At 51.0% G+C, this 23,608-nt stretch overlaps 1 protein-coding gene across 5 annotated transcripts in view; it reads right to left on the minus strand.

Annotated features, from left to right (window-relative positions):
• Positions 1–7,541: 7,541 nt before the first annotated feature.
• CHRDL2 (chordin like 2) overlaps positions 7,542–23,608 on the minus strand; it is a 36,692-nt gene continuing 20,625 nt past the window's right edge. The window contains exons 6-13 of one of the 5 annotated variants that reach the window (XM_082343188.1): positions 22,412–22,467; positions 20,394–20,562; positions 19,266–19,460; positions 17,732–17,905; positions 16,837–16,891; positions 13,253–13,345; positions 12,401–12,503; positions 7,542–10,786 (exon numbers count right to left, since the gene is read on the minus strand). In XM_082343188.1, coding sequence (XP_082199314.1) covers positions 12,413–12,503; positions 13,253–13,345; positions 16,837–16,891; positions 17,732–17,905; positions 19,266–19,460; positions 20,394–20,562; positions 22,412–22,467 — 833 coding nt within the window. In that variant the 3' untranslated portion in view covers positions 7,542–10,786; positions 12,401–12,412. The other 4 variants (XM_082343190.1, XM_082343187.1, XM_082343189.1 and 1 more) reach the window with 4 other exon arrangements.

A 23,608-nucleotide genomic window follows, 5' to 3' on the forward strand; every position in this document is an offset into this window, starting at 1 on the left:
TGACTTTGGGTAAGGTTCCTAAAATCCCTCTTTGCCTCAGTTTCCACAACTATACAATTTGGATAATATTTGCGTAGTGGATAGATCATAGGGTGGCCCCCATGATTTCACACCATGTATAATCCCTCTCTTTGAGTGTGAGTGGAACCTGTGATTTGCTTGTGGCCTGTGGAGTATGGCAGAGGTGAAGGGATTTTGCAGATGTGATTAAAGTCCCAAATCAGTTGATTTTGAGTTACTTAAAAAGAAGACTATTCTGCCTGGGCCTGATTTAATCAAGTAAAAGTTCCTAAAAGAGGAACCAGACCCTCCCTGGAGTCAGAGACTCTCTGTTCCTGGCTTTTGAGAAGTAAGTTGTTATGTTGTGAGAGGGCCCATGAAAAGGGCATGTGGTGGTCTCTAGGAACTGAGAGTGGCTCCTGGCTGACAGCCAGCAAGAAAACAGGGACCTTAGTCCTATAACCACAAGGAGCTGAATTTTGCCAATAACCTGAGAATGCTTTGTAGTGGATCTTTCCCCCAGTTGCGTCTTTGATGAGACCACAGCCCCTACTGACATAGGATTGCGGACTGGTGACACCATAAAGCAGAGAACCCAGCTAAACTGTGTCCAGACTTCTGACCTATATAAACTGTGAGATAATAAATGTATTTTTTAAAGTATAGTTGATGTACAGTATTATGTTAGTTTCAGGTGTACAACATAGTGATCTGACAATCAAATACACCATAAAGTGATCACCATGACAAGTCGAGTAACCACCTTCCACCATACAAAATTATTACAGTATTATTGACTATATTCCTTATGCTGTAGATTATGTCCCTGCAACTTATTTATAACTGGAAGTTTGTATCTCTTAATCCCTCTCACCTATTTTGCCCAATGCCCCGCACATAATAAATGTGTTTTAAGCTGCTAAATTTGTGGTAGTTTGTTACTCAGCCTAGAAAACTGATAGTATCCACTTTATAGTGTTCTGGTAAAGATTAAATGAGGTCACCAAGGTAAAGCCTTAGCCTGTTCCCAGGCTCATGGGAGATGCTCAGTAAATGGTTGTGATTAGTTGCCATTGTTATTATGCTTAGAGTATAGCACTTTACAAAATTAAGTTTTTAATCATCAGCTTATTAATTAGTGCATTAAAAAAGTAGAATTTGCAAGCAGGAAACCTAGACTTGAGCAAACTTGCTAGGAGACCTTCACCTTGCTGGGTTATGTCTGTTAGGATGCTTTAGGCTGCAAGTACAGAAACCTGACCAGTGGTCACTCTCTTAGGTTGGAATTCCTAGAAGCAGAACTTGAGACAAGGAGTCATATGAAAGCGATGTATTAGGAACTATTTCCAAGACAAACCAGTAGTAGGGAAGTATAGAAATGGGGCCAGGAGGGCAAGTATTATATCAAGCCAAGTCCCCCAAGGGGGAATTTTGGCTCCATCTTGCAAAGGAGCTCTGGGGATAGTACAGATCACTCCTCAGAGCTGTACAGATCAGTGCAAGGCAGCTGGAGGACTGACACCTCTATACTATTCCATCATTGGTTAAGGGGCACCTTTGAGTGGGTGGGGGTGTAAATTCCCACACTCACAGGCAAAGTGGGCTCCAGCAGCCTGCGGGCGGTCTTCGGACAAGGAGAAGCCGATGCTGGCTGTTGGGAGTGAAAGCACATTGGAAGCCAGCATCTATGAAAATATTAAAGGGTCATTGGCAGTACTGCTACAGCGGCCTAAGCTATGAGGATATATGTTGTTTTCTTTTTTTTTTTTTTTTAATTAATTAATTTATTTTTATTTTTGACTGTGTTGAGTCTTTGTTTCTGTGCGAGGGCTTTCTCCAGTCGTGGCAAGCGGGGGCCACTCTTCATCGCGGTGCGCAGGCCTCTCACTATCGCGGCCTCTCTTGTTGCGGAGCACAGGCTCCAGACGCGCAGGCTCAGTAATTGTGGCTCACGGGCCCAGTTGCTCCGCGGCATGTGGGATCTTCCCAGACCAGGGCTCGAACCCATGTGCCCTGCATTGGCAGGCAGACTCTCAACCACTGCGCCACCAGGGAAGCCCTATGTTGTTTTCTTAACAACAACAAAAAAAATGTAGGTGATCCCCAGATTGTCTCAGTGTGGGTAATCGGTGTCATTGAGGATTCTGTTCTCTACAGCCTTCTTTAGCATTGCTGGCTTCCATAATCCTTGGCCTCATGGTCACAAGATGGCTGCTGCAGCTCCATGTCTCATGTCCTTAAACGATAGCATTTGAAGCAGGAAGCAAAGGGAGGACATCAGCAAAAAGGCTTTCTCCTCATGTGACTCTCTACTATGCAGAGGAAAATCTCCCCCCACCCCCCCACCCCACCAGAAATGGGGTCATGGGCTCAGCCCTAGACCAGTAACCGGCAGAGGGGTGTTGGGTTGCCAAAGCTGACTTAAGTCAGTCATGGTTCACTCCAGATGCTGAGCACCTATCCAGATGGGGTTCTGTTAGCAAAGAGGAGGTTGGGGAATGGCTACTAGGTGGGCAACCAACAGTATCTGCCATAGAACATCACTTTTCCTCATTTGCAAAAGAGTAATTTTGGTACTTGCCTCTGATATTTATAGTGAAGATGAAATGAGCTGATTTTTTTCCTTTTTTGCTGCACTGCATGGCATGCGAGATTTTAGTTCCCCCACCAGGGATCGAATTCGTGCCCCCTGCAGTGGAAGCACGGAGTCTTAACCACTGGACCACCAGGGAAATCCCCAGAAATGAGCTGATTTTAATTGCTATGTATGTTCACACCATTTCTTCTCTGCTGCACTGTGAGCTCACTGAAGGTAGAGGCCATGTCTCACTCACCTTTGCTTCCCTTGATTCTACCCTCTAAATGGTGCTTAACCCCGTCGACTTCTCTCCATCTCTACTGTCACACCCTAGTCCCTACTGCCATCATCTCTCTCATGATAGTTGAGATAAATTACTCATGGATGGCTTTGCTTCCATTCTTGGCTCCCTCCAAGGCTTTTTCTCCCACAGAAGCCTGAGAGATCTTTGTAAAACACAAATCTGATTGAGTCACCTCCTTGCTGAAAACACTTCCAGGCAAAAAAAAAAAAAAAAAAAAAAAGAAGAAAGGGGTGATATTCAGAATTATTACTGATTTGGAATAGGCTCTGGGCAATCAGAATAGGTGCCAGCATTGACAACCATGTGAGGGCATCCTCCCTGAGCACCATTCCTGTTCTGAGGGCCCCGGAAGAGCTGGCCTCTGCCTACCTCTCCTGGCTTTTCTCTAGAGGCTGTTGCTGCCACTCTCTGCTGCCTGTACCACCTGCCTCCACTGCCCAGCCCAACCGTCTTGCCAGGCTGGTCTGCTTGCACTCCCTGAATGTACCACTCTTACTTGTCTCCAGGCCTCTGAACATGCTGTTTCCTGGGACTGGAATGTGATTTCCCCACTTTCTCTGGCTGCTTCCTTAAAGTCTCTACTTAGGTATCCCCTCTTCCAGGATGCTTTCTCTGAAACCCCTCTCCTCATCACCATGGTCTCTCACAGCACCCGCCCCCCCCCCCCCACCGTGCTTTCTTCTATCAGAGTGTTTGTCACTCTCAATTGTCATGTTTATGTCTTTCTCCCTCACCAGACTGGGATCTCTTTGAGGGTACATTGGGACACAGAGGACCATTGCATCACCGGTGCTGGTAGTAATGGGTGGTGATAGTGGTGGTGGTGATGGTGGAGGGCAGGACAACCCTTAGGCCCAGGCAAGGGGGAACCCCATCCTGGGCCACACCCTCTAGAGGGCCCCAGTCTGACCCTCTTTCAGCTGCACCCCTACCCATATAGCACAAGGAATCTGTGGGATCAAAAGGATGTGTGCCCCCCCACCCTGACTTTAGACCAGGGAACCCAGGGCCCTGGTATTCTCTGCCCAAACAGCCTGAGTCTGCTTCCAGGACTGTGCAGTCCTCTTCCCTAGGTCTGTTCTCTAAGCCTGAGGGGTAGTTTGCCTGGGGAGGGGGGGAGGGTTTGGATGAAACTTGGACATTTTTCTAGTTATTATTGCTACATAACAGATTACTCCAAAACTTAGCTTAAAACAACTATTTTGGGAGGGAATTTTAAATATCTTTTATTGAAATATAGTTGATATATAATATTATGTTAGTTTCAGGTATACTACATAATGATTTGACATTTGCATACATTATGAAATGTTTACCACGATAAGTCTAGTAACCGTCTGTCCTCATATAAAATTATTACAATATTTGGACTGTATTCCTTATGCTGTATATTACATAATAAATAAATATCATTTATGATATAACTAGAGGTTTGTACCTCTTAATCCTCTAAACCTGTTTTGCCCACCACCCACTTCCCTCCCTTCTGGCAACCACCCATTTGGTCCCTGTATCTATGAGTCTGTTTTTGTTTTGTTTGTTTTTTTAGAATCCGCATATAAATGAGATCATGTGGTATTTATCTTTCTCTGACTTATTTCACTTAGCATAATACCTTCTAAGTCCATTCATGTTGTCAGAAATGGCAAGATTTCATTCTTTTTCATGGCTGAGAAATATTCCTATCTATCTATCTATCTATCTATCTATCTATCTATCTATCTCTATATATATATCACATCTTTATCCATTCATATGTTGATGGACACTTAGGCTGCTTCTATATCTTGGCTATTATAAATAATGCTGCATTGGTGTACATATATCTTTTTAAATTAGTATTTTTGTTTCTTTGGATAAATATAATACCTAGAAGTGGAATTGGTGGTTCATATGGTAGGTCTAGTTTTAATTTTTTGAGGAAACGCCATAATGTTTTGTATAGTGACTGCACCAATTTACAATCCCACCAACAGTGCACAAGGGTTCATTTTCTCCACATCCTTGCCAACACTTATTGTTTGTTGTCTTTTTGATAATAACCATTCTGACAGTTGTGAGGTGATATCTTATTCTGGTCTTGATTTGCATTTCCCTCATGATTAGTGATGCTGAGCATCTTTTCATGTGTCTGCTGGCCATATGTATATCTTCTTTGGAAAAGATGACTATTCAGATCCTCTGCCCATTTTTTAATTGGGTTGTTTCTTTTTTTGATGTTGAGTTGTATGAGTTCTTTGTATATTTTGGGTGTTAACCCCTTATCAGATGTATCATTTGCAAATATCTTCTTCCATTCACTTATGCTGCTATTTCATTTTGTTGATAAATTCCTTTGCTGTGCCAAAGCTTTTTAGTTTGACGTAGTCCCATATGTTTATTTTTGCTTTTGTTTTCCTTGCCTGAGGAGACATATCCAAAAAAATACTGCTAAGACCGATGTCATAGAGCGTACTGCCTATGTTTTCTAGGAGTTTTATGATTTTAGGTCTTACACTTAAGTCTTTAATCCATTTTTAGTTTATTTTTGCATATGGTGTGAAAAAGTAGTCCAGTTTGATTCTTTTGCATGTAGCTGTCCAGCTTTCCCAGCTGATGTCTTTTCCCCATTGTATATTCTTGCCTCCTTTGTTGTAGGTTAATTGCCCATATAAGTGTGGGTTCATTTTGGGGCTATTCTGTTCCATTGATCTATGTGTCTGTTTTTGTGCCAGTACCATACTGTTTTGATTACTGTAGCTTTATAGTATAGTCTGAAATTAGGAAGCATGATACCTCTAGCTTTGTTCTTTTTTTTTTTTTTTTGAAATAGATTGAGAAACTGATTGGAAATTGAATGCAAACTAAGACCACTTGACTGTTACTGAAATGAATAGCCCAGTTTGCTTTTTTTTTTTTTTAAAGAAATTCACGTTCTTTATTTATTTATTTATTTATTTATGACTGTGTTGAGTCTTCGTTTCTGTGCGAGGGCTTTCTCTAGTTGTGGCAAGTGGGGACCACTCTTCATCGCGGTGCGCGGGCCTCTCACCATCGCGGCCTCTCTTGTTGCGGAGCACAGGCTCCAGACGCGCAGGCTCAGTAATTGTGGCTCACGGGCCCAGTTGCTCCATGGCATGTGGGATCTTCCCAGACCAGGGCTCGAATCCGTGTCCCCTGCATTGGCAGGCAGATTCTCAACCACTGCGCCACCAGGGAAGCCCTCTAGCTTTGTTCTTCTTTCTCAAACTTGTTTTGGCTATTTGGGGTATTTTGTGTTTCAATACAAACTTAAGAATTATTTGTAAAATAACTATTTTTTAATGCTTATGAATTCTGTGAGTCAGGAACTTAGACAGGGCACAATGGGAATGGTGTGTCTCTGCTCCATAATGTCTGGGGCATCAGCTGGGGAGACTCAGTAACTGGGGGCTAGAATCATCTGGAGGGGTCTTTATCTGTATATCTGATGGTTGATGCTGGTAGTTGGCTGGGAGGCCAGTTGTGGCTGTTGACTGGAGCATCCATGTATAGGCTCCCCATGTGCTCTGGGCTTCCTCACAGTATGGCAGCCTCAGAGCACTTGGATTTCTTATTTGGAGCAAGTATCTTAGTAAACAGAGAAGCAGCTGCATTGCCTTTTCTGGCCTAGTCTTGGAAGTCACCCAGCATAGTCTATTGGGTTACAAATGAGTCACAGCCCACCCAGACTTAAGGGGAGGGCACATGGGCCACACCTCTCAATGAGAGGAGTATAAAAACATTTCTAGACATGTTTTAAAACCACCAAAGACATGTAGACTAGGGTATCTCCACCTAGTCTATGTGTGTATGAGGCTCCTCATAGTTCAGGACAGAGCTGGAATGAGAAGAGAGTTGGGCCAGGAGCTAGAAGCCAGGGGGTTGGTCTTCCTGTGCTTCCATGCTCTGGCAAAGAATTCAGAGAAGTCAGAAATTTTAAAATTTGAACTTGGCCTTCCAGGTCATGAAGAGAATATGTTTGTCAAGGTAGGAAGATAGAACATATTTATTTAATGGTTTGTTAGTTTGATTTATAGCTTTTAAATATTTAGGATGTGATAAATAGGCTCTATTTGTATTCCTGGCTGGGCCCTGCAAATGAGAGGGGTAGTCCTGGTGATGGAGGTGGCAATAATGGTGATGGCACTGGTGGTGATGGTGGTGAAAATGGTAGTGGCGATGATTCGAGGGCTCAGCATTTATTGAGCACCTACTATAGGTCAGCAGTCAACCACGTTGTACCACCATTGTCTTCATCGTCATTATTTCCCTTCCTTCTCTCCTTTCCTTCTTCAATAAGTACGTATTATTAGGGCTCTGCTAGGGGCTGGGAATACAAAGATAACCACCATGTGGTCTCTGGCTCAAGAAGCTTACTGACCAGTGGGCGAAAGGCTCGGGAACATCACTGCAGTACAAAAGGATGAATTCAATTACAGAAGAGTGTGCAATACTGGGGCAGCAGAGGGAACCAGGGAGGGCTATTCTGAGGAGGGCTTAAAGTCTAAGCTGGACCACTATAGGCAGAAAACAGGGAAAAGCATTCTAGAAAGTGGGAACAGCATGTTTAAGGTGTGGAAGAGAGGACACTGGCTTAAGAAATGGTCTGAAGGTGTAGCAGTGGCAGCCTGGGAACAGGGATTCCTTTTGTGACCCTTTATTTGGGGGACTGCTCCCCCAGTCCAATCATATGATTCTAATACCTCCTTCCTGATCACCCAAGATGGACCAATCCAAGTTCTCCCCGAGAATCTCTCTATTGGAATTGGAAGGGAAGAACCTTTGTATCTTATCTAATTGAGAGCTATCAGGATGCTGAGCAGTGCACGGTATATCTGCTTCTTGAAAGAGCTGGTTGGAAAGAAATTGCTGATAGGCAGGGGGCAACAGAGAGAGAACATCCTGATGGTGTCGGATCCTGTGATCCAGGTGTTCCTAGAGCCCACACCCATCCCAACTTGATCAGGTGGGGCAGCAAACCGGACCCTGGGATGCAGCTGGGAGAAAAAGTGGGGGAATTAGGGCTGAAGAGGCAGCAGGAGTCAGATCCTGAAGGGCCAGGAGAGGAAGTTTCAGTGCTATTCTGAGGGCAGAGGGAAGCCATTGAAGGAGGGGCTTAATGGAGGGGAGACAGGGTAAGATTTGTATTTTTAAAAGATCATTCTGGTTTGATAGGTAAGACTTGCTAGGAAGGGGAAAGCGTGGAGAGGAGAGGCTGGTGGCAGGGGAGCTGGCGAGAAGACAGATCTCATCCTCATCCCGGACATCATGGGGCAGAGGGAGAGGGCAGACTTTGGGGCCAGACCCTGCAGGTTCCAGTCACAGCTCCAACTCTTCATTGCTGTTTGACTTTGGGCAAGTTATGTGGGCTCTGTTTTGTGCCAGGGATGGATGAAGGTGGGGAGAGACATTAGGTGTCATGTGGTCATTCAAACAGCCTTGAGCTGGGGACCAGAGATCCAGGTCCTAACTCCCATTATAGAAGGTCTGAGATAACCCCTGTGCACAGAAACCCACACCCCCCAGCCCCTCCCAACTTCAGCCAACCTCCTAAGGCGCTTCCTGTTCATCTTCCACGAACTGACCCTGTGGGTGAAGAAGGCAGGCAGTGGGTGTCTTCCAGGGACCAGGGTGAAGGGAAGGAGGGTGGCCGGGCCTGCCTTGGAGAGAGATGCCATTGTGCCTGGTGGGGCCCCAGGCCTTCCTTCACCCCCAGGCCAGTCCCAAACCACAGGCCATGTCCTGTTTCTCAGAAATACTGCCATTTCCCAGAGCCCAGGGTTTGTTGGGGGACAGGGGGAGGTGGCTTCACAGCTGCTGGAGGAGGAGGAGGAGGAGGAGGGAGCCTCTCCAGGAAACCTGGAGGCCGGGCTTGGCCTCATAATAGGATGATCAACTTTAGAGGCCAGGAAGCTACCTGGGAAGGTTGAGTGGAGCAGAGCCTGCACCTGCTCCAGCCCAGGACCTGGCCCCTCCAGTGCTCTGGGATCCATCAGGGTGCAGAATCCCAGACCTCAGCTGGAATCCAAGCCTTCCATTTACTAATGTGTGATCTTAATTAGGTCACTTCCTCTCCCTGAGCCTTAGTTTCCTCATCTCCATAATGTGGTTGACACGCCCCACCTCATTGGGTTGTTCCGGGGATTAGATGAGACAACGGACTTGACCGTGCATGTGGGAGGGGATGTCCCTACTTCATCCAGAGCCCACCCTGGCCACCAAGATAGTGGATCCCACAGGACTCCCTGCTGCAGTCTCAGAGAGCCCCATCAGGGATAGAGCTGGACAGCCCCAGGAGACCACCAGCCCCAGGTCACCATAGCCCCAGGAGACCATCCCTCTCCCCCGTCACACTCATGGGGAGACCAGCCAGGGTTATGCAACGAGTTAGTGGCTGAGGAAGAATGGATTTTAACTTGTCCCTAAATCTTCCCTTCCTCCATCCTCACTCCTATTTCTTCTACTTTTCCCTCTCCTGTGAGGTCTCCTCATCAGCAAGACTTGCTTAAATTTCTCCCGCCTGAAAAACCCCCTTCTTCCATCTCATGTTCACTGCCATCCACTGCCCTGCCTCTCTCCTCTCCTTTACCACCCAAGTTCTTCAAAGGCTCGTCTGTTTCCTCACCTCCCAGACACCGCCTCAGCCCTCCACAACCTGCTCCTGCCTCCCAGCTCCCCTCACATTGCCCACGGCCACGGTCACCAGAAGCCCCCTTTCCCCACTGAGGACCCTTTCCAGGTTTCACCTATTGGACTCTCAGCCGTGCACTCTCCTGGCTTGTCTCTCGCCTCCATGCAGTTCCTTTGCTGATGCCCCGGGGCTCTGTCCTAATGACCCTTCTCTTTTCACTCTGCAGGCCAATGTCTCCCATCTCCTGGCGTTAGTTACCACCTGCAGGCCAACAGCTCCCAAATCCTTGTCTCTGGCCCAGCCTCCTCTCCAGACCATAATATACCCAAAGGGCTGGGGTTCTCTCCTGAGACTCAGCTCAGCTGAAACTCCTGGGTTCTCCCCTCAGTCACCACGTGAGGCACCAGCTGCACCCGGACTCCCCCCTCTTCCTCAGCTCTGCCTTCTCTCCCATCCCCATCGCCTCTCTCCTGCCCAGGCGTTGTCATCCCTTCCACGGATCCCACAGCAGCCCCCTACCTGGTCTCCGCCTCTCTCCTCCACACCGTGCTTCACCCAGCAGGCAGGGCCAGCTTTCTAAACCACAAATCTGACCAAAGCACTGAAACCCTTCCAGGGCTCTCTGCTGCCCTCAGGATGATGCCAAAGCTTCTCGGCTGGGCATTCAGCCTCACCTCCCTCTGCTCTTTGCCTCACATTTTATTATCCAGCAACAGTGAGCTGTTTGTGGTTCTCCTTGTAAGATGCTGTTTTTCGTCTTCCATGAAGCTGTCTCTTCCTGTACCACTGTCCCACCCGCCTCTCCCTGCCTCCACCTTTTCTTCTAACTCCTGCTCATCCCTCAGAGCTAGCTGAAGTGTCCTCCATCTGGGCAGGGGCTGTGGTCCCCACAGCCCTGCTGTCACAGCCCTTGTACTCATGGTGTTGTGAGGCCTCATCTCCTGCTCAAGATTCTGGCTCCCTAGGGACAGGCAGGGCCATATTGGTTCCTTACACTGTGTCAGTCATCTAGCACAAGGCCTAGGCCAGTGTAGATCAGAAAGTGTTTTATGAATGAATACAGGGAAGGAGAAGACAACTCAGAGTGATGTAAAGCCCTGGGAGAGCTGCTTAGAGATTCCCAAGGCAAGCCTTATGTTGATACACTCAGAAAAGTCTGGACCAAAGTCCGGAGGTGCTGACGGGCTGAACATGCTCCCATGGTGGGAAAGATCTGGGGTGAACATCACAGGCTTCAGATAAGTCCATCAGAGAAACCAGGAAGGCAGTTGGCCTGCAACACCAGGAAAAGTATACAGGGAAGTCATTCCTGTCCTGAGGCCCCGGAGATGCCTCTGATTACAGAGCCTTGCCTTCAACCCCATTCTCCAGCCGAGGGGAGGCGACCCTGTGCAGGAGCAGGGGTGGGGGTGGCGTGGCAGGAAAAGCCCCACTGAGCAGGAGACATCTGAGCTAGGTTGAAGGATGACCAGTTCATGGTGTGAATGGCTGGCTCCTATGCTTTAAATTCAGGAGGCTCAGAAGCCATGCCTGGACTTCCAAGTTAACCCCACGTGGTGCGCAAACAAGGCCAGAATGACGAGTCTTCTCCAGGAGGGACAGGCAGAGGCTGGGAGGAGTTGGATGTCTTTTGACTCAGAGGATGAGGGGGAGATTCCAACCATGTTCCTCAAACCCCAGCCTCTCAAACCAGGCCCCCTGGGAGCTGGCAGAGGGAGTTTGGGGAGGGTGATACCCATCCCTGCTCAGTAAGGGCAGCATTGGGAGGCTGCTTAGACGACTTCCCAGACCTCAGACGCCCAGGTACAAGACCAGGACTTGGAGCAGAGCCCTCTAAGTGGCTGCAGGTGGCAGAATCCAACCAAAAGCCTGCTTGACACTGTCTCTCCACGGCTTCCAATCAGGCTTGGGGTGGGAGTGGGCATGGCCGTGGGATGAGAGCACAGGTCTAGGAGTCAGTAGGTCTGAATTCTGGTTCTGGCTTCACCACTCATCACTGTGAGGCTTTGGGGAAGACAGTGGCCGATCCTGAACCTCTGTTTTCTCCTCTCTAAAACGGGGGTAATTCCTATACTAGTTCACCTTAAGTAGAATCATGGGCATTAAAACATCTTTGAAATGGCAAGGAATTGTACACGCGGGCAGGATAAATTACTGATGTTGTCTTTAATCGTAACTGTTAGGCTTTCTTCCCAGACCGTGGTGCCAGGGTTGGCAATCTGACTGCCAAGTCTTGGAAATCCTCTGAGGTGAGAATATTTGGGTTTATAACATTGGTCACGGTGGAACGGGGACGAGTGCTAGCTTGGAGCAAGAGACCGGGCATCCAATTCCAAATCTGCTACCACCCTGCTCTGTGGCTTCAGGCAGATTACTGCTCCTCCCTAAACTCGGCATCCTCACTGTAAAGTGTAGCTGACAATTGTAAGGATCCCTGGAATATCTGCTGGGAAAGCACTTTGAGGCTCCGTGCACCCCCCTCCGCTGGCTAACTCCAGTCAGTCCCCCTTCCTAGGCTCACTGCCAAAGAGCTATGGGAGGGGGACGGCCCACAAAAGCAGGAGGCGCCGTAGTTGGGGGCTGGGCACAGAAGCAGCACAGAGCAGGGGAGAGGCCACGATGGCAGACAAGGGTCTGCATCAGAAGGCTGGGGGAACTAGCCCTGGCTCTCATAACAACTCACCGTGAGGACACAGGCCAGTCTCTGCCCCTTCTTCCTCAGTTTCCAGCCCTGTGAAATGGGGATAACCACAGTTCTCACAGTGACTGCCTGCCTGCAGTCACTGTGAGAACACGTGGAGACTGGATATGGACTCAGCAGGCAGGGTTGAGGGGTAATGCAACTTCTTATTTATTAATATATAACAACAAAAATAATAAAGCTCACATCTGCAACTGTTCAGGTCTTTGCTATAAGGTCCTGGTCACTTTGTCTGGACTGGCCGTGACCTTCAGCTCCGGGGTCTGGGCTAGGAAGACGTTCCAGTGACCTGCATGGAGAAAAGAGGAAGTGTCGTGTGTGTGTGTAGGGGTGTGTGCTGTATGTGTATGTGCAGGGGGGTGTGTGTGTGTTGTGTGTGTGTGTGTTGTGTGTGTGTGCATGCATGTGCACAACAGAGACAGGGTGACTGGGGTGGGGCAAACTTAGGACAACGAGGACTGTGTAGCCTGAGTTTGGAGTCCACAGGGAGGAGGGAGGTGCGGACCCCATCACACCCCAAATCCCAAAGGGTTCTGACACATGACCCCGCCTTCAAACAACCAACATGTGTGGGCCGGGCTGGTATCCTGACTCCTGTTGGTGACCCTCCCATCTGTGACTTCCTCTCCCCCACCTGAAGACCCACCTGGGTCCATCTTCCTCAGGGGAGTGTAGAGCAACTTAAGGGCATCAGAAGGAACGTGGTTAGAAGGTTTCAGTGGGAAAGGCTCCAGTGGAGAGACGCTAAGCAGCACCAGGATTTAGGGGCTCAGAGCCCCACCTCTGACAGCCCTGTCTCCCTCACCCCCAAGACCAAATCCAGCTGGCTCTGCTTTACCTTCCCGCTCCCAAGCTCCCGAGAGCGTCTGAGTTGGGAAATCTCTGGCCCAGACGCCCACTGGATTCCTGTGCCGGGAACTGACGTCTGTGGCTGACAGCCGCCCTCCTCCCGGCACCAGCAGCCTGGAACTCCCCAGGAGGCCCCAGCTTCTAGCCCGGCTCTCTTCCCAGGCCCCAGTCCTCAGCCCAGGGTCCCACCTTTGTGGGTGCCAGTGAGCAACCGGAAGTTCTGTGCCTCTTTCTGGAAGTCTTGCTTCCTGACTTTCTTGATCTGAATCAAGTGGAAGATTCCTGAGGGCAGAGACAAGGGCGTGAGCAGGAAAGGCAGGGTGTGTGGTCAGTGAAACAGGGTGACTTAGACCTGGGACAGACCCCGTCACCTCCCTCCCCTCCCTCTTTCTGACCAGACACCAAATCCTGTGGACTAAATTCCCTAAATATTTTGAATCTGTTCTCCCATCCCCACTGTCACCCTTCCCATTCAGGCCCCATCATGCCTTGCCTGGGTCACTGCACTAGACTTCTGACCCCTTTAACCCCGCCTCTAATCTATGATCCTGTCTGTGGTCATTGGAAAATATGCATGTTACCCCGTCATTCCCCTTCTGTGACCCTGCTCCTGTCACCGTCACCTTCCTGCTCTCACACCACTCACCTGTCCACAATGCAGAGAGGGGAAAGGCAGGAGGGAGGGAGGAAAGAAGGAAGAAAAGCTGCCAGGCCTGTAGGGCCTGGTCAAGCTTTTTTCTGGACATAGAACGTATGATAAAAATCAATAGGTGATTTGCTTCAGACACCCAAGCACTACAGGTGTCAGGGTTGTAGTCTCCCTTTCAGCTCAAGGCTCAGTTTACCCCATCCCTCTGAGTGGCCTTGCCTGTGCTCCAGTCCTAATCAGCTACTTGAGGTCCCTGAGGGGGCCAAGCCTTTACATATGCTGCCCCCTCTGCTGAAACACCTTCTCCAATTGCCACAGGTGAACTCCTACTCATCCTCCCAGCCTCACCTGGGAAGTCTTCCTCGATTCTCCCTCTTCCCCCAAATAGTTATAATTTCCTCCTTGGGTTACCCACAGCTCTTGGCTTCTGTTTGTGATTGTTCCTATTTCTAATGTGCTATCATTGTGTCTGCTCTTGCCTCCCTTACCAGACTGGGAACTCGGGGAGGGTGTTCCTCTTGGGTTCCCCGCACCTGGCCCACATTAGGCATGCTGAATGAATGAATGAATGAATCCATGGATGGATGGATAAGCAAATATATGTGTACCCTGTGTAGGCCAGGCCCTGAGGGGGAATGAGGTATTAGCTGGATCTCCTGATGTTTGCATCCCCTGGGGAGCACAGGCACCACACATGGCGCTGAGGCCCTGAGCACATGGGCTCTGATGTCGTGCCGGCTGTTACCACCGGGGTCTGTGGCCAGAAAGAACAGATGTGACAGCAAGACCTCTGCTAGGCCAGCACCGCCCTCAAGAAAACCAAGAACTGGCCTTGCTTATGGGAATCCAAGTGGGATCCCACCGAGGGGAAGAGACAGCACTGGTCCTGGGACTGAGGCCCAGGAAGCTGGGAATGCCCAGCGCTGTCTTCAGGCCCCCCAGTCCAGATGCCAAGGACCAGAATACGGGAGAGACTTGCTCCAAAGGCCCAGGCCACATCACAAGCATGAGATGGGGACAGGTCCTGGTGCTCCAGTCCTGCCACTGCACAAACCCCCAAACACAAATTGGAGAGGTAACGGGGATGAGGGCGGGTCCCCACGCTGTTGCCTATAAAGCATGATTGAAAGGTCTGAGATCTTGGGCCTGGAATCAAGAGCTTGCCTGAGGGTCATGGTTGTGCCTCTTGCTCTTTGAAGGGCGTGCCAGGCCTGAGAGTGGCTGGGCTCTGTGTGTCCCGGGCAGAGGTGGCAGTGGTGGGCGAGTTCCAAGAGATAGGACAGGCTTAGCTTAGTGTGAAGAACCCTCTCTGGGTAGAGCCATGCCCAGAATGGCAAGTGAACGACCTGTCTGGAGGTGGGGAGGGGGTGTGTGCAGTCAGGGGCTAGAGACCATCAGGGAGGCTGCAGGGGGACTTCCTTCCTGGGGTTGGGGGAGGAATTGAGACCCCTGAGGTCCCTTCTACTCTGAAATTCTAGACTCTAAAAAGCCCTTTAACCCTGCGCCAACTCTCTGCTCAGACTCTGGGCCTGGGGCTGGTCCCACTGTGGTGTGGCCTCAGCCCAGCTTTCAGCATTCACCTGCTCACTTTGTGTCCAGGCCAATTGCCCTCTTCCTCTCCTGGCCCCCAAGGCCTGCTGTTTCCACTTGTCTGGGTGAGGAAACAGGAAAGATTTCCCACTGACGATCAGACCTTGGGAGAGTTTGTTTTGACTTTCACAGTCTGGGACAGGGAGGTAACAGACAAGGAGGCTGATGGGGCATTTCAGGCACCCAGAGGCTCAGGAGATAGCGGGGCGGGGGTGGGGGAAGGTTTGCTAGTGACAGGATGGCAGGGCCTGGCATTGTGAAGTTGAAGAGTCCTCCCCACCTTGTTCCTTTTTGCTGGGCCGCCTGGTAATGAGATTTTGCCTTGAGCTATCATGCCTCCTTCTCTGCCATCCTGGGCCTTCCTTAGGCCCTTCCCTAAAAGCATAAGGTCACCTTTGTGGAGGCGGCACTGGGGACAGTAAGACCTGGGTTTGAATCTTTGCTTTACTGTTTAAACCGTGTGGTTTTGAGCAAGTCATTTTACCTCTCAGACTCAGTTTTCTTATCTGCAAAATGGGGCATTAATACATACCCTTCAGCTTTCTTATATATGGGTGAATTGAAGCACATTATATATAGTACCTGCTAAATACCAATCACAGAGCACCAGGCATGTAAACATGGGCTCTGGCACCAGAGTTTGAGGCTGTCACTGTCGGCCTGCCTGTAGTGTGCCCCTCTTGCCTTTCTAAATCCTGTCCAGCTCAGGCCCATCCTCCACAAAGCCTTCCCTGACCAGCTCAGCTCCCAGGGAGCTCTTCCTGCACCCAGGGCACAGAGCCATGAGGTCCTGAGGACAGAGCCTGGGCCTGTTACTCTCTTTGGTCACAGAGGGGTGGGAGGAGGCCCAGCATAAACATGCAGCCCCACCTGTCCAGGGAAAGATGGAATCTCAAGGCTCAAAACAATCATGAAGGTTATTGAACTTACTCCTCAGCCAGTGGCCAAATCCCCACCCAGCCCTTGCTTGCACACTTGCGTGAATGGAACTTGCTTCCTCCCTTCCACTGCAGGAAGGCTTTATGGTTGAGAAGGTGCTTCCTCTCATTAACTGAAACCTGCCTCTCTGCAATTCTAACCAACTGATGAGGCGGGATAAGAAGGAGGCTGACATTTTTAGCACTTACTATAGGTCAGGGGTGGTACCTATATTCTTTCATTTAATCCTCCAAAACCCCTTCTCCCCCATTAACAGAAGAGAAATCTGAGGCCCAGAGAGGTCAAGTGATTGCCCAAGGCCACACAGCTAAGAAATGGCAGAGCCGGGATTCAAACCCAGGTCTGTCTGATTCCAAAGCCCCCGCTTGTTGTTCTGACCCTTGTGGTCACTGAGAACACAACTGCTCCCTCTGCCTGGGGCAGTCCTTCAGAGCCATGAAGCCAGCGGTCCTGTCCCCCTGAGTCTTCTCTTCTCCAGGCTGAACAGCTCCGCTTTCTTCGTCCATTCCTCCTACGACAGGGGGCAGAGTAGAGCAGGGAAAGAGCCGCATCTGACGTCACAAGACCTGGGCTCTAGCTCCCGTCCTCCACTTACTGGCTGTGTGGCCTTGGGCCAGGTACTTCACCTCTCTGAGCCTCAGTTTCCTCATCTGTAAAATGGGGATAATAATACCTAACTCTCAGGATCGTTGAGGATCAAATGATAATGAACGTGAAAGCACTTTGTAAACTCCAAAGTGCTTCACACATTGGTTGTTATTATCATTGTCATCATTCTTATTATCATCCCCTTTCACCAACCCCCATCTCCCCCACCTCCCCACTGCCAGCCAAACACATCAGTAAATTGACCTTAGAGCTAATTCCCAGTTAAAGGGTTTAATTTGTTTTACTCTATCCAGGGGATTTATGTTTTACAAGAAGAGCCCCAGAACTGAACTCCCGGCAATTCCCTTATCAATGAAAACTCTTGACCTTCAGTTGGTGATAGGAGCAGCCTGATGAACAGGGTGAGTTTCTCACAGAATGAGAAACATATTCTGATGTCGACTTACCTTGGAGGGATAGAATCCACCTTATAGAAAAGGCTGAATGAGACTAGCCTTGAGGATTTGAGGATGCTGTGAGGGCCCTCCTGCCTGAAAAGATCTCTCCTCCCAGTCTGCTGAAAGTCTACCAATAGACAGCTCTTTGTTTTATCAGGGTAGGCATTACTCTGTCCTGGCTCCTCACAAAGTGTAAAAACCCCTTTCCCCCAGGAGAGGGAGCACTTCAAGGCCCTGGCATTTCAGAGTGGGTGAGCTTATCAGAATTGTCAGATAGAATCAGTCTCCCTCTATCTCGGAATCTGGGACTCAAAGCTGGAAGGTGGCCCAAGGCAGGTCTTCCTGGGCCAGAGGCACTTGATCAACAAAACTCCCTTAACACCCTTGGCGGGTCTGGAGCAAAGGAAGGGGGACAGGCCAGAGGGGGAGTGGGCCACTGCTCACCTTTTACCAGCTTCCAGAGATAGATCTCCACCTGATCAGAAGCCTCACGCTCGAGGGCAAAGCGACGCAGGTTGTCCGGACTTGGGGATACTGACGTGTGGACGAGGACCCGGCCCGGCGCCTTCGGACACTTGGTGGCACTGATCTCACTGTGGTCAGGGTCTGCCTTGTCCTCTGGGAGAGACAAGGAGCTTGTGAACACTCTGTTTCCCCACCCCTGGTAGCCGAGGAAGAGGGGCCACTGGTCTGACATCCCCCTCAGGGTCAATAGGGTCCTTGGGAAAGTTCTGGTGCCCCTGGGAAGAGAAGGAGGTCTCTGGGGAAGAGAGAGGGGGCCTCTCCCCCATTCACCTCCCATTGATTAGCATGTCAGGAAACTTCTCACCCTTCAGGGCCCAGCTCACCTTCCACCTCTTCCAGGCAGCCCACCTGGAACAGCTCAGTGCACCATTTCCTCCCACCCGTAGCTTCTAAAACCCTTCTTGCTTATGCCTCTCCCTCAGGCCCTTAATCCCACACTGCCTTGCATTGCCTTGTAATTGTTTCACTTGGGTATGTTTTCTCTCTAAAATAAACCCACAGGGTGAAGGGCAGGAATCATGTTCTCCAAGTCTTCTGAGTCACTCATACCACCCAGCACAGGCTCACACTGAACACACATAGAATGAAAGGTTTGGGAGGGATTGAGGTGACGATGGCAGTAATGATGATGATGAGTGTGATACGGGACAGGTTCTAGAAGGAGTTCCAGTCCCAGCTCCACTGCTCTTTTGCTGTGTGACTTAGGAAGTTCCCTTCCCTTCTCTGGGTCTCAGTTTTCCCATATGTTGATGAGGATTGAAGGAAGACAGCAGTGGTCAAGAGCATTGTCTTTGTGGGAATTCCCTGGAGGTCCAGTGGTTAGGACTCGGCGCTTTCACTGCTGTGGGCCCGGGATCCGATCCCTGGTCAGGGAACTAAGATCCTGCAAGCCGCGCTGCGCGGCCAAAATAAATAAATAAATAAGTAAATTAAAAGAGGGAATTGTCTTTGGAATAAGACAGACAGGGTTCATATCCCAGCTCTGTCACTTACAGCTTTGGGACCTGGGACAAGGTATTTATCTTCTCATTCTGTAAAATGGAGATAAAGATGCCTGCCTTGTCCATTTTGGTGAGGATTACATGAATTCAGCCAAAATACCTACCCCGGCACATGGTAAGTGCTCAATAAATGTTGGCCATTCCTCTTAAAAGTCCTAATAGCCTAATATTTTATGACTTCACAGAATCCAGGACATTATTTGATTCTATGTATGTCTGAAAGTCTCTGAATCTGTAACAGCAGATGGTTCCATAAGTCTAATATTTTATGAGTTGGGCATTTTTCACTGCTGTGCTTCTAACATTCTGTGCATGTAATAACCCCTACGTCCCCTGGCTCTGAGTCCGTGCCCCATCCATGTCAGAGATGTTCCAAGTGTCTGTGCTCTGGGGAGAGAGACCCATGGCTCACTCTGGCCAGTGCCCTCCCTGCCCCCAGGCTCTCTTTGTACCTGGACAAATCTTGCAGCACTTCCCAGCCACTTTCTTGGGCTGACGGCAGGGGTACTCAGTGGGGCAGGTCACCCGCTGGCAGTCCTGGCGGCCGTCCTGACAGGTGCACAGGATGCAGGGCAGGGGTCCGAAGGAGCGGAAGGCTGGGTGCCACACCTCCCCGTGGGAGTACGTCTTCCCGCCATGCACGCAGGCTGGGAGGGCAGGAGGGGAGGAGGGTCAGTGCCTCGGACTCGGGTCAGAGTCCAGTAACGGCTGGGAGTAGGTCCTTGGGGCGCCCCTGCTCCGCCAGCCTGGCCCAGCCACACTGCCTGCAAAGTGGAGGCCAGGGAGTAAACCAGGCCTCTGTCCCTGACATCCCCCATCTCAGCACTCAGGGCTGAGATGGGCCAGTAAGTTCTTGCCGAAGATGGAGAGTCCTGCTGTTCACAGGCACCTCCAGTGGGGCACGGGGAGGGATGGCCTGACAGTAGGAGACCTGTGATCAAGTGCTGTCACTGCCTGGCCATGTGAGCTCTGTCAGGTCCCTTCTCCCTTCTCAGCCTCAGTGTCCCATCTGTACAGAGAGGGGCTGGACGGATGCCTCTGCAGCCCCTCCCGCTCCACCAATCAGGGTGCCCTGCAGTGAGGCCTCTTTCCTCCCCCTCTGCTGCCACAGTTGTCCCCTTAGCCTCCTTCCCTGATCCATCCCAACCATCATCCTGCAGCCCAGCTCTGCTTCCTCCTTCCTTCATCAGAAACTTTCCCTCACCACTTCCTTATCTTATAATAATTAATGTACATGTCTGTCTCCCCTACTAGTCTATGTGCTCCTGGAGGACAGGGACCATTTTCATCTCTCTGTTCTGTGTCCCTCAATTCCCAGCAAAGACATGGCAGATGCTAAAAAAAATATTGTTGTATGGCCCGTAGTCCTGGTTCCAGGACTGGTTCTGTCTCTGACTCAATACTCTGAACCTGTGTCCTCATCTATCAAATGGGGGTTTAGACCTGACGTTCTAGGGGTCTACAAGCTCATGGCCAAGTTGAGATTGGGGAACCGCTCAGTGGAGGTGCAGGGATCGAAGTGGGAGCAGTCATGGCCCCCCTTTCCCACCTCAGGGGTGGGCAGAGGCTCCAGTTCCCACCTTTCTTATGTTTCTCCTTCAGAACAATCTTGACTGTCGTGCTGCCTGCCTCCTTCGGTCGGAAGTGGCGAGGGAGGAAGCCCAGGGGGGCGCTGGGGCCAGTGGGGCTTGGGGTGCTCGGGTCTCTCTTTCTCCCACCGTCCCCTGAACACGGATCCTGGGAATGTCTCTGCAAAGGGCAGGAAGGATGCAGCTCACCGACAGGCCACTGCCAGTGCAGGAGCAGCCAGACAGAGGCTGCGGTGAGAGGCCTGAGGATGGCTCGAGTGACTGAGCCTGACGGCCCAGGGAAGACAGGACATAGGCTCTGGGTAGAAAGAAGATCTGGATGGGGTCGAAGGTGTTCCCAGGCAATGGGCCTTTGAAAACTCTCAGAGGATAGTGGTTTGGAAATCCAGCCTCCACTGAGCCCTTCTCAGGCTGGCAGAGCCAGAGCCTTGGGGCTGAGATGGGCAAGGGTGCTGAGGTCTTGATCTGGGAGACATAAGTGATCAGGGACCTGGAGAACTTAATATGTAAGAAATGGAAGGTGAGAACGTAGTGGGGATGAGAGTCAGGAAATTCTTCTTTGTCCAAGAAGATTTAGGTGATAGGACAGGGGATGGGCCTCTGAAGATCCCACCAGGCCCTGGAATCCCACAGGCAGGAGGACTGAGAGCAGGCCCTGTCTGGAGGTGATGGGTCTTGGGAGCCTCCTTTCCTGAGTCCCTGGAATCCAACATCCCGAGACCCCACCCCTCCAGATCAGGTCTTGGGAGGGCTGGCAGTGAGAACAAAGGGTGTGTGTGTGTGAAGGCAGCCTAACAGGGCAGGGACTCTCCAGTCCAGAGATTGGGGATTGGGAGCTCCAGGCCGTGGGAGAGGAGCAAGTGGGCTGGGGGCAAGGGGCAGAGCTTACCACCCCGTCACTGACCCTGAGTCACTCACATGCCTTCTTCTGCAGCCCCTTTCTGACTGTACAGTCTCTGAGTCAGTCCTCTGATGGCTGGACTGAGCCCACAAGAGCTCCTAGAGTGGAAACTGTGTCCCAGGCCCCAGCACAGGCCCAGGCACACAGGAGGCACCCAGGAAATGCTTGTCAAGTAGAATAGAGGCAGAAAGGAATTGAAGAGCCCAGCCCCCTAATTGGTGACTTGCCCACAGCATCCAGCAAGTCAGTAAGTAGCTGCTCGGGGCCTGGAACTAAGTCTGGTGGGTTTCACTTAGCTGCCTCCTGGGGAGAGGATGGGGAGGAAGGGGGATGACATGGTCAAGTCCCGTGGCCCAGGACCCGCTATACAAAGCCCAGCCTGGGAAGTGGGGGTGAGCTGGCAGGGGAGAAGGGAGAGCTCATTCGTTCAGACCCCCGGGGAGTCTCTGGGAAGGGGAACCCCCTCCCCCCTTCGAGTCCCCCAGGGTCCAGGTGACCCAGGATGAAAGAGCAGGTGGAGCTATTCACATCATAGACATAGCACAGGTGGCAGACAGGGACGTGAGTCAGTGTGTGAGCCCATTCTCCCACCTCTTTCTCTCTGACCAGAGAGCGCTGGGCAGGTTAGCTCATCTTAACTCTAGACCAAGATGGAGAGGGGTCAAGATGGAGCCAGCAACAGTGAGGTAGCCCCAGACAAAGAACTGGTACCTCAGGAGCTAGATGGGGAAGGTTGGCCCAAGTCAGAGGCCACTCCCCTGGGGGACATGCTGCCCAGAGGTGGCCTGAATAAGGACAGACACAGGCTCTGGACGGAACAGCGTCAGAATTTTCCAGGAGGGAAATCGGGAAGCTTGGGGCCTGCTCCTGCCCTGTGTGGTGTTTTTTCCCAGACCCCTCCTGACTCATCAGCCCACGGTGGGAGCCGGGATGGAAGTCTAAGGAGAGGGCCTGGAACCTGGTGGCGGCTAATGGAGCTGACCCAGGGCACAGATGAGAAATGAGGACCACAACTGGTATTGCCTGCTCCAGAGCAAGGAGATCTAGGCCCTGGATACCAGCCCCCTCCCCTCCTCTCCCCACCCTGTCCCTAAAGCTGTGCACTCACCACCCCACGGGGTGACTGCGTGGCGTCCTCTTCAGCTGATTTCTCACTTGACCCATCTGGAAACCCAAAGGGAGTCGGGTCAGCCTCTGCTTCCTCAGCCTTGGGGCCAGAGCCCTGCAGGCCACCACCTCTAGGCTCTGCCCCTCCAAGGCCTGTTGCCACTTCTGCAGCCCCCCACACCAGTAGGTCCCTTTGTCCCAGTGGGGACTTATTCCTACTTGTCATTATAGCGTCGCCTCACCCTTGGGTTGATGAAGTCCCTACAACTGGGCCACTGCCTCAGTTTCCCCACACTGGCCTCTTGGTCACTTAAGACTGAACCACTTGGCTGGGCCAGAGCATCTTGTTCAGTGTCGTCACGGATGGCCCAAGGGCTCTGAATCCCAGCCTGCTTAGCTGCAGTCCCCTGGGCAGCCTCTCTGCCCAGCCACGCATGAAGTCACCAGACTTGGTCTACACTATATGCTCCCGTGGTTGCCCTCTAGCCCCTCTGCCCCTCCAACTGGAACAGCCTAGGACTCCTCCATCCCCTACACCCTGGGGCACCAGCACACAAAACCCCCTGGAGTCCTGCAGCTTCCTAGATCCCTGAGTGGGATTCTCTCCCCTTCACCCCTGCCTCACATACAGAGTGTCTACCACTGAGCATTCTGGGTTCAAAGATCCATAACGTTGGAATCAGCCTGTTCATTAGAAATCACCAAGGCCAATTTCTCAGTGCACACACAGCACAGCTGAGGCCCAGAGAGGGGAAGGAATCTGCAGGAATTAGCTGGAAGAACCAGGACTAAACTGGGATCACCTGGCTCCTGGTCCGGTGCCCTTCCACAGTGCCAGCATCTGGGGAAACGTTCTATAGTGGAGCACTCCCCTCAAGTCCTGCCCACAGGGGACAGTCCGGCCACCTGTGCACTTCATTCTGCCCAAGCTGCTTGCCCCGCACTCGTCAGTGTGCTGCCTCTCTCTGCGCTATACAGAGATGCTACCTGGATTCTGCTTGACACGGGTGCCCTGAGCTCCAGTGAGCCCAGGCCTGTGCCCAGCTCTGCCATGAGGAAGACAGGAAGAGACACGGTCACTGCCTGTACAGACCCTCTCTCGTGCCTCTTCTGATCCTCTTGGCCTCATTTGATTGCAGGGGTTTTGTCCCCTCACCGCAGGCATTGCAGTAACACCCCCTTCACATGGGCTCCAGCC

Source organism: Balaenoptera borealis, assembly GCF_965194805.1.
Source record: "Balaenoptera borealis genome assembly, chromosome: 11".
In the NCBI taxonomy this organism is placed as follows: domain Eukaryota; kingdom Metazoa; phylum Chordata; class Mammalia; order Artiodactyla; family Balaenopteridae; genus Balaenoptera; species Balaenoptera borealis.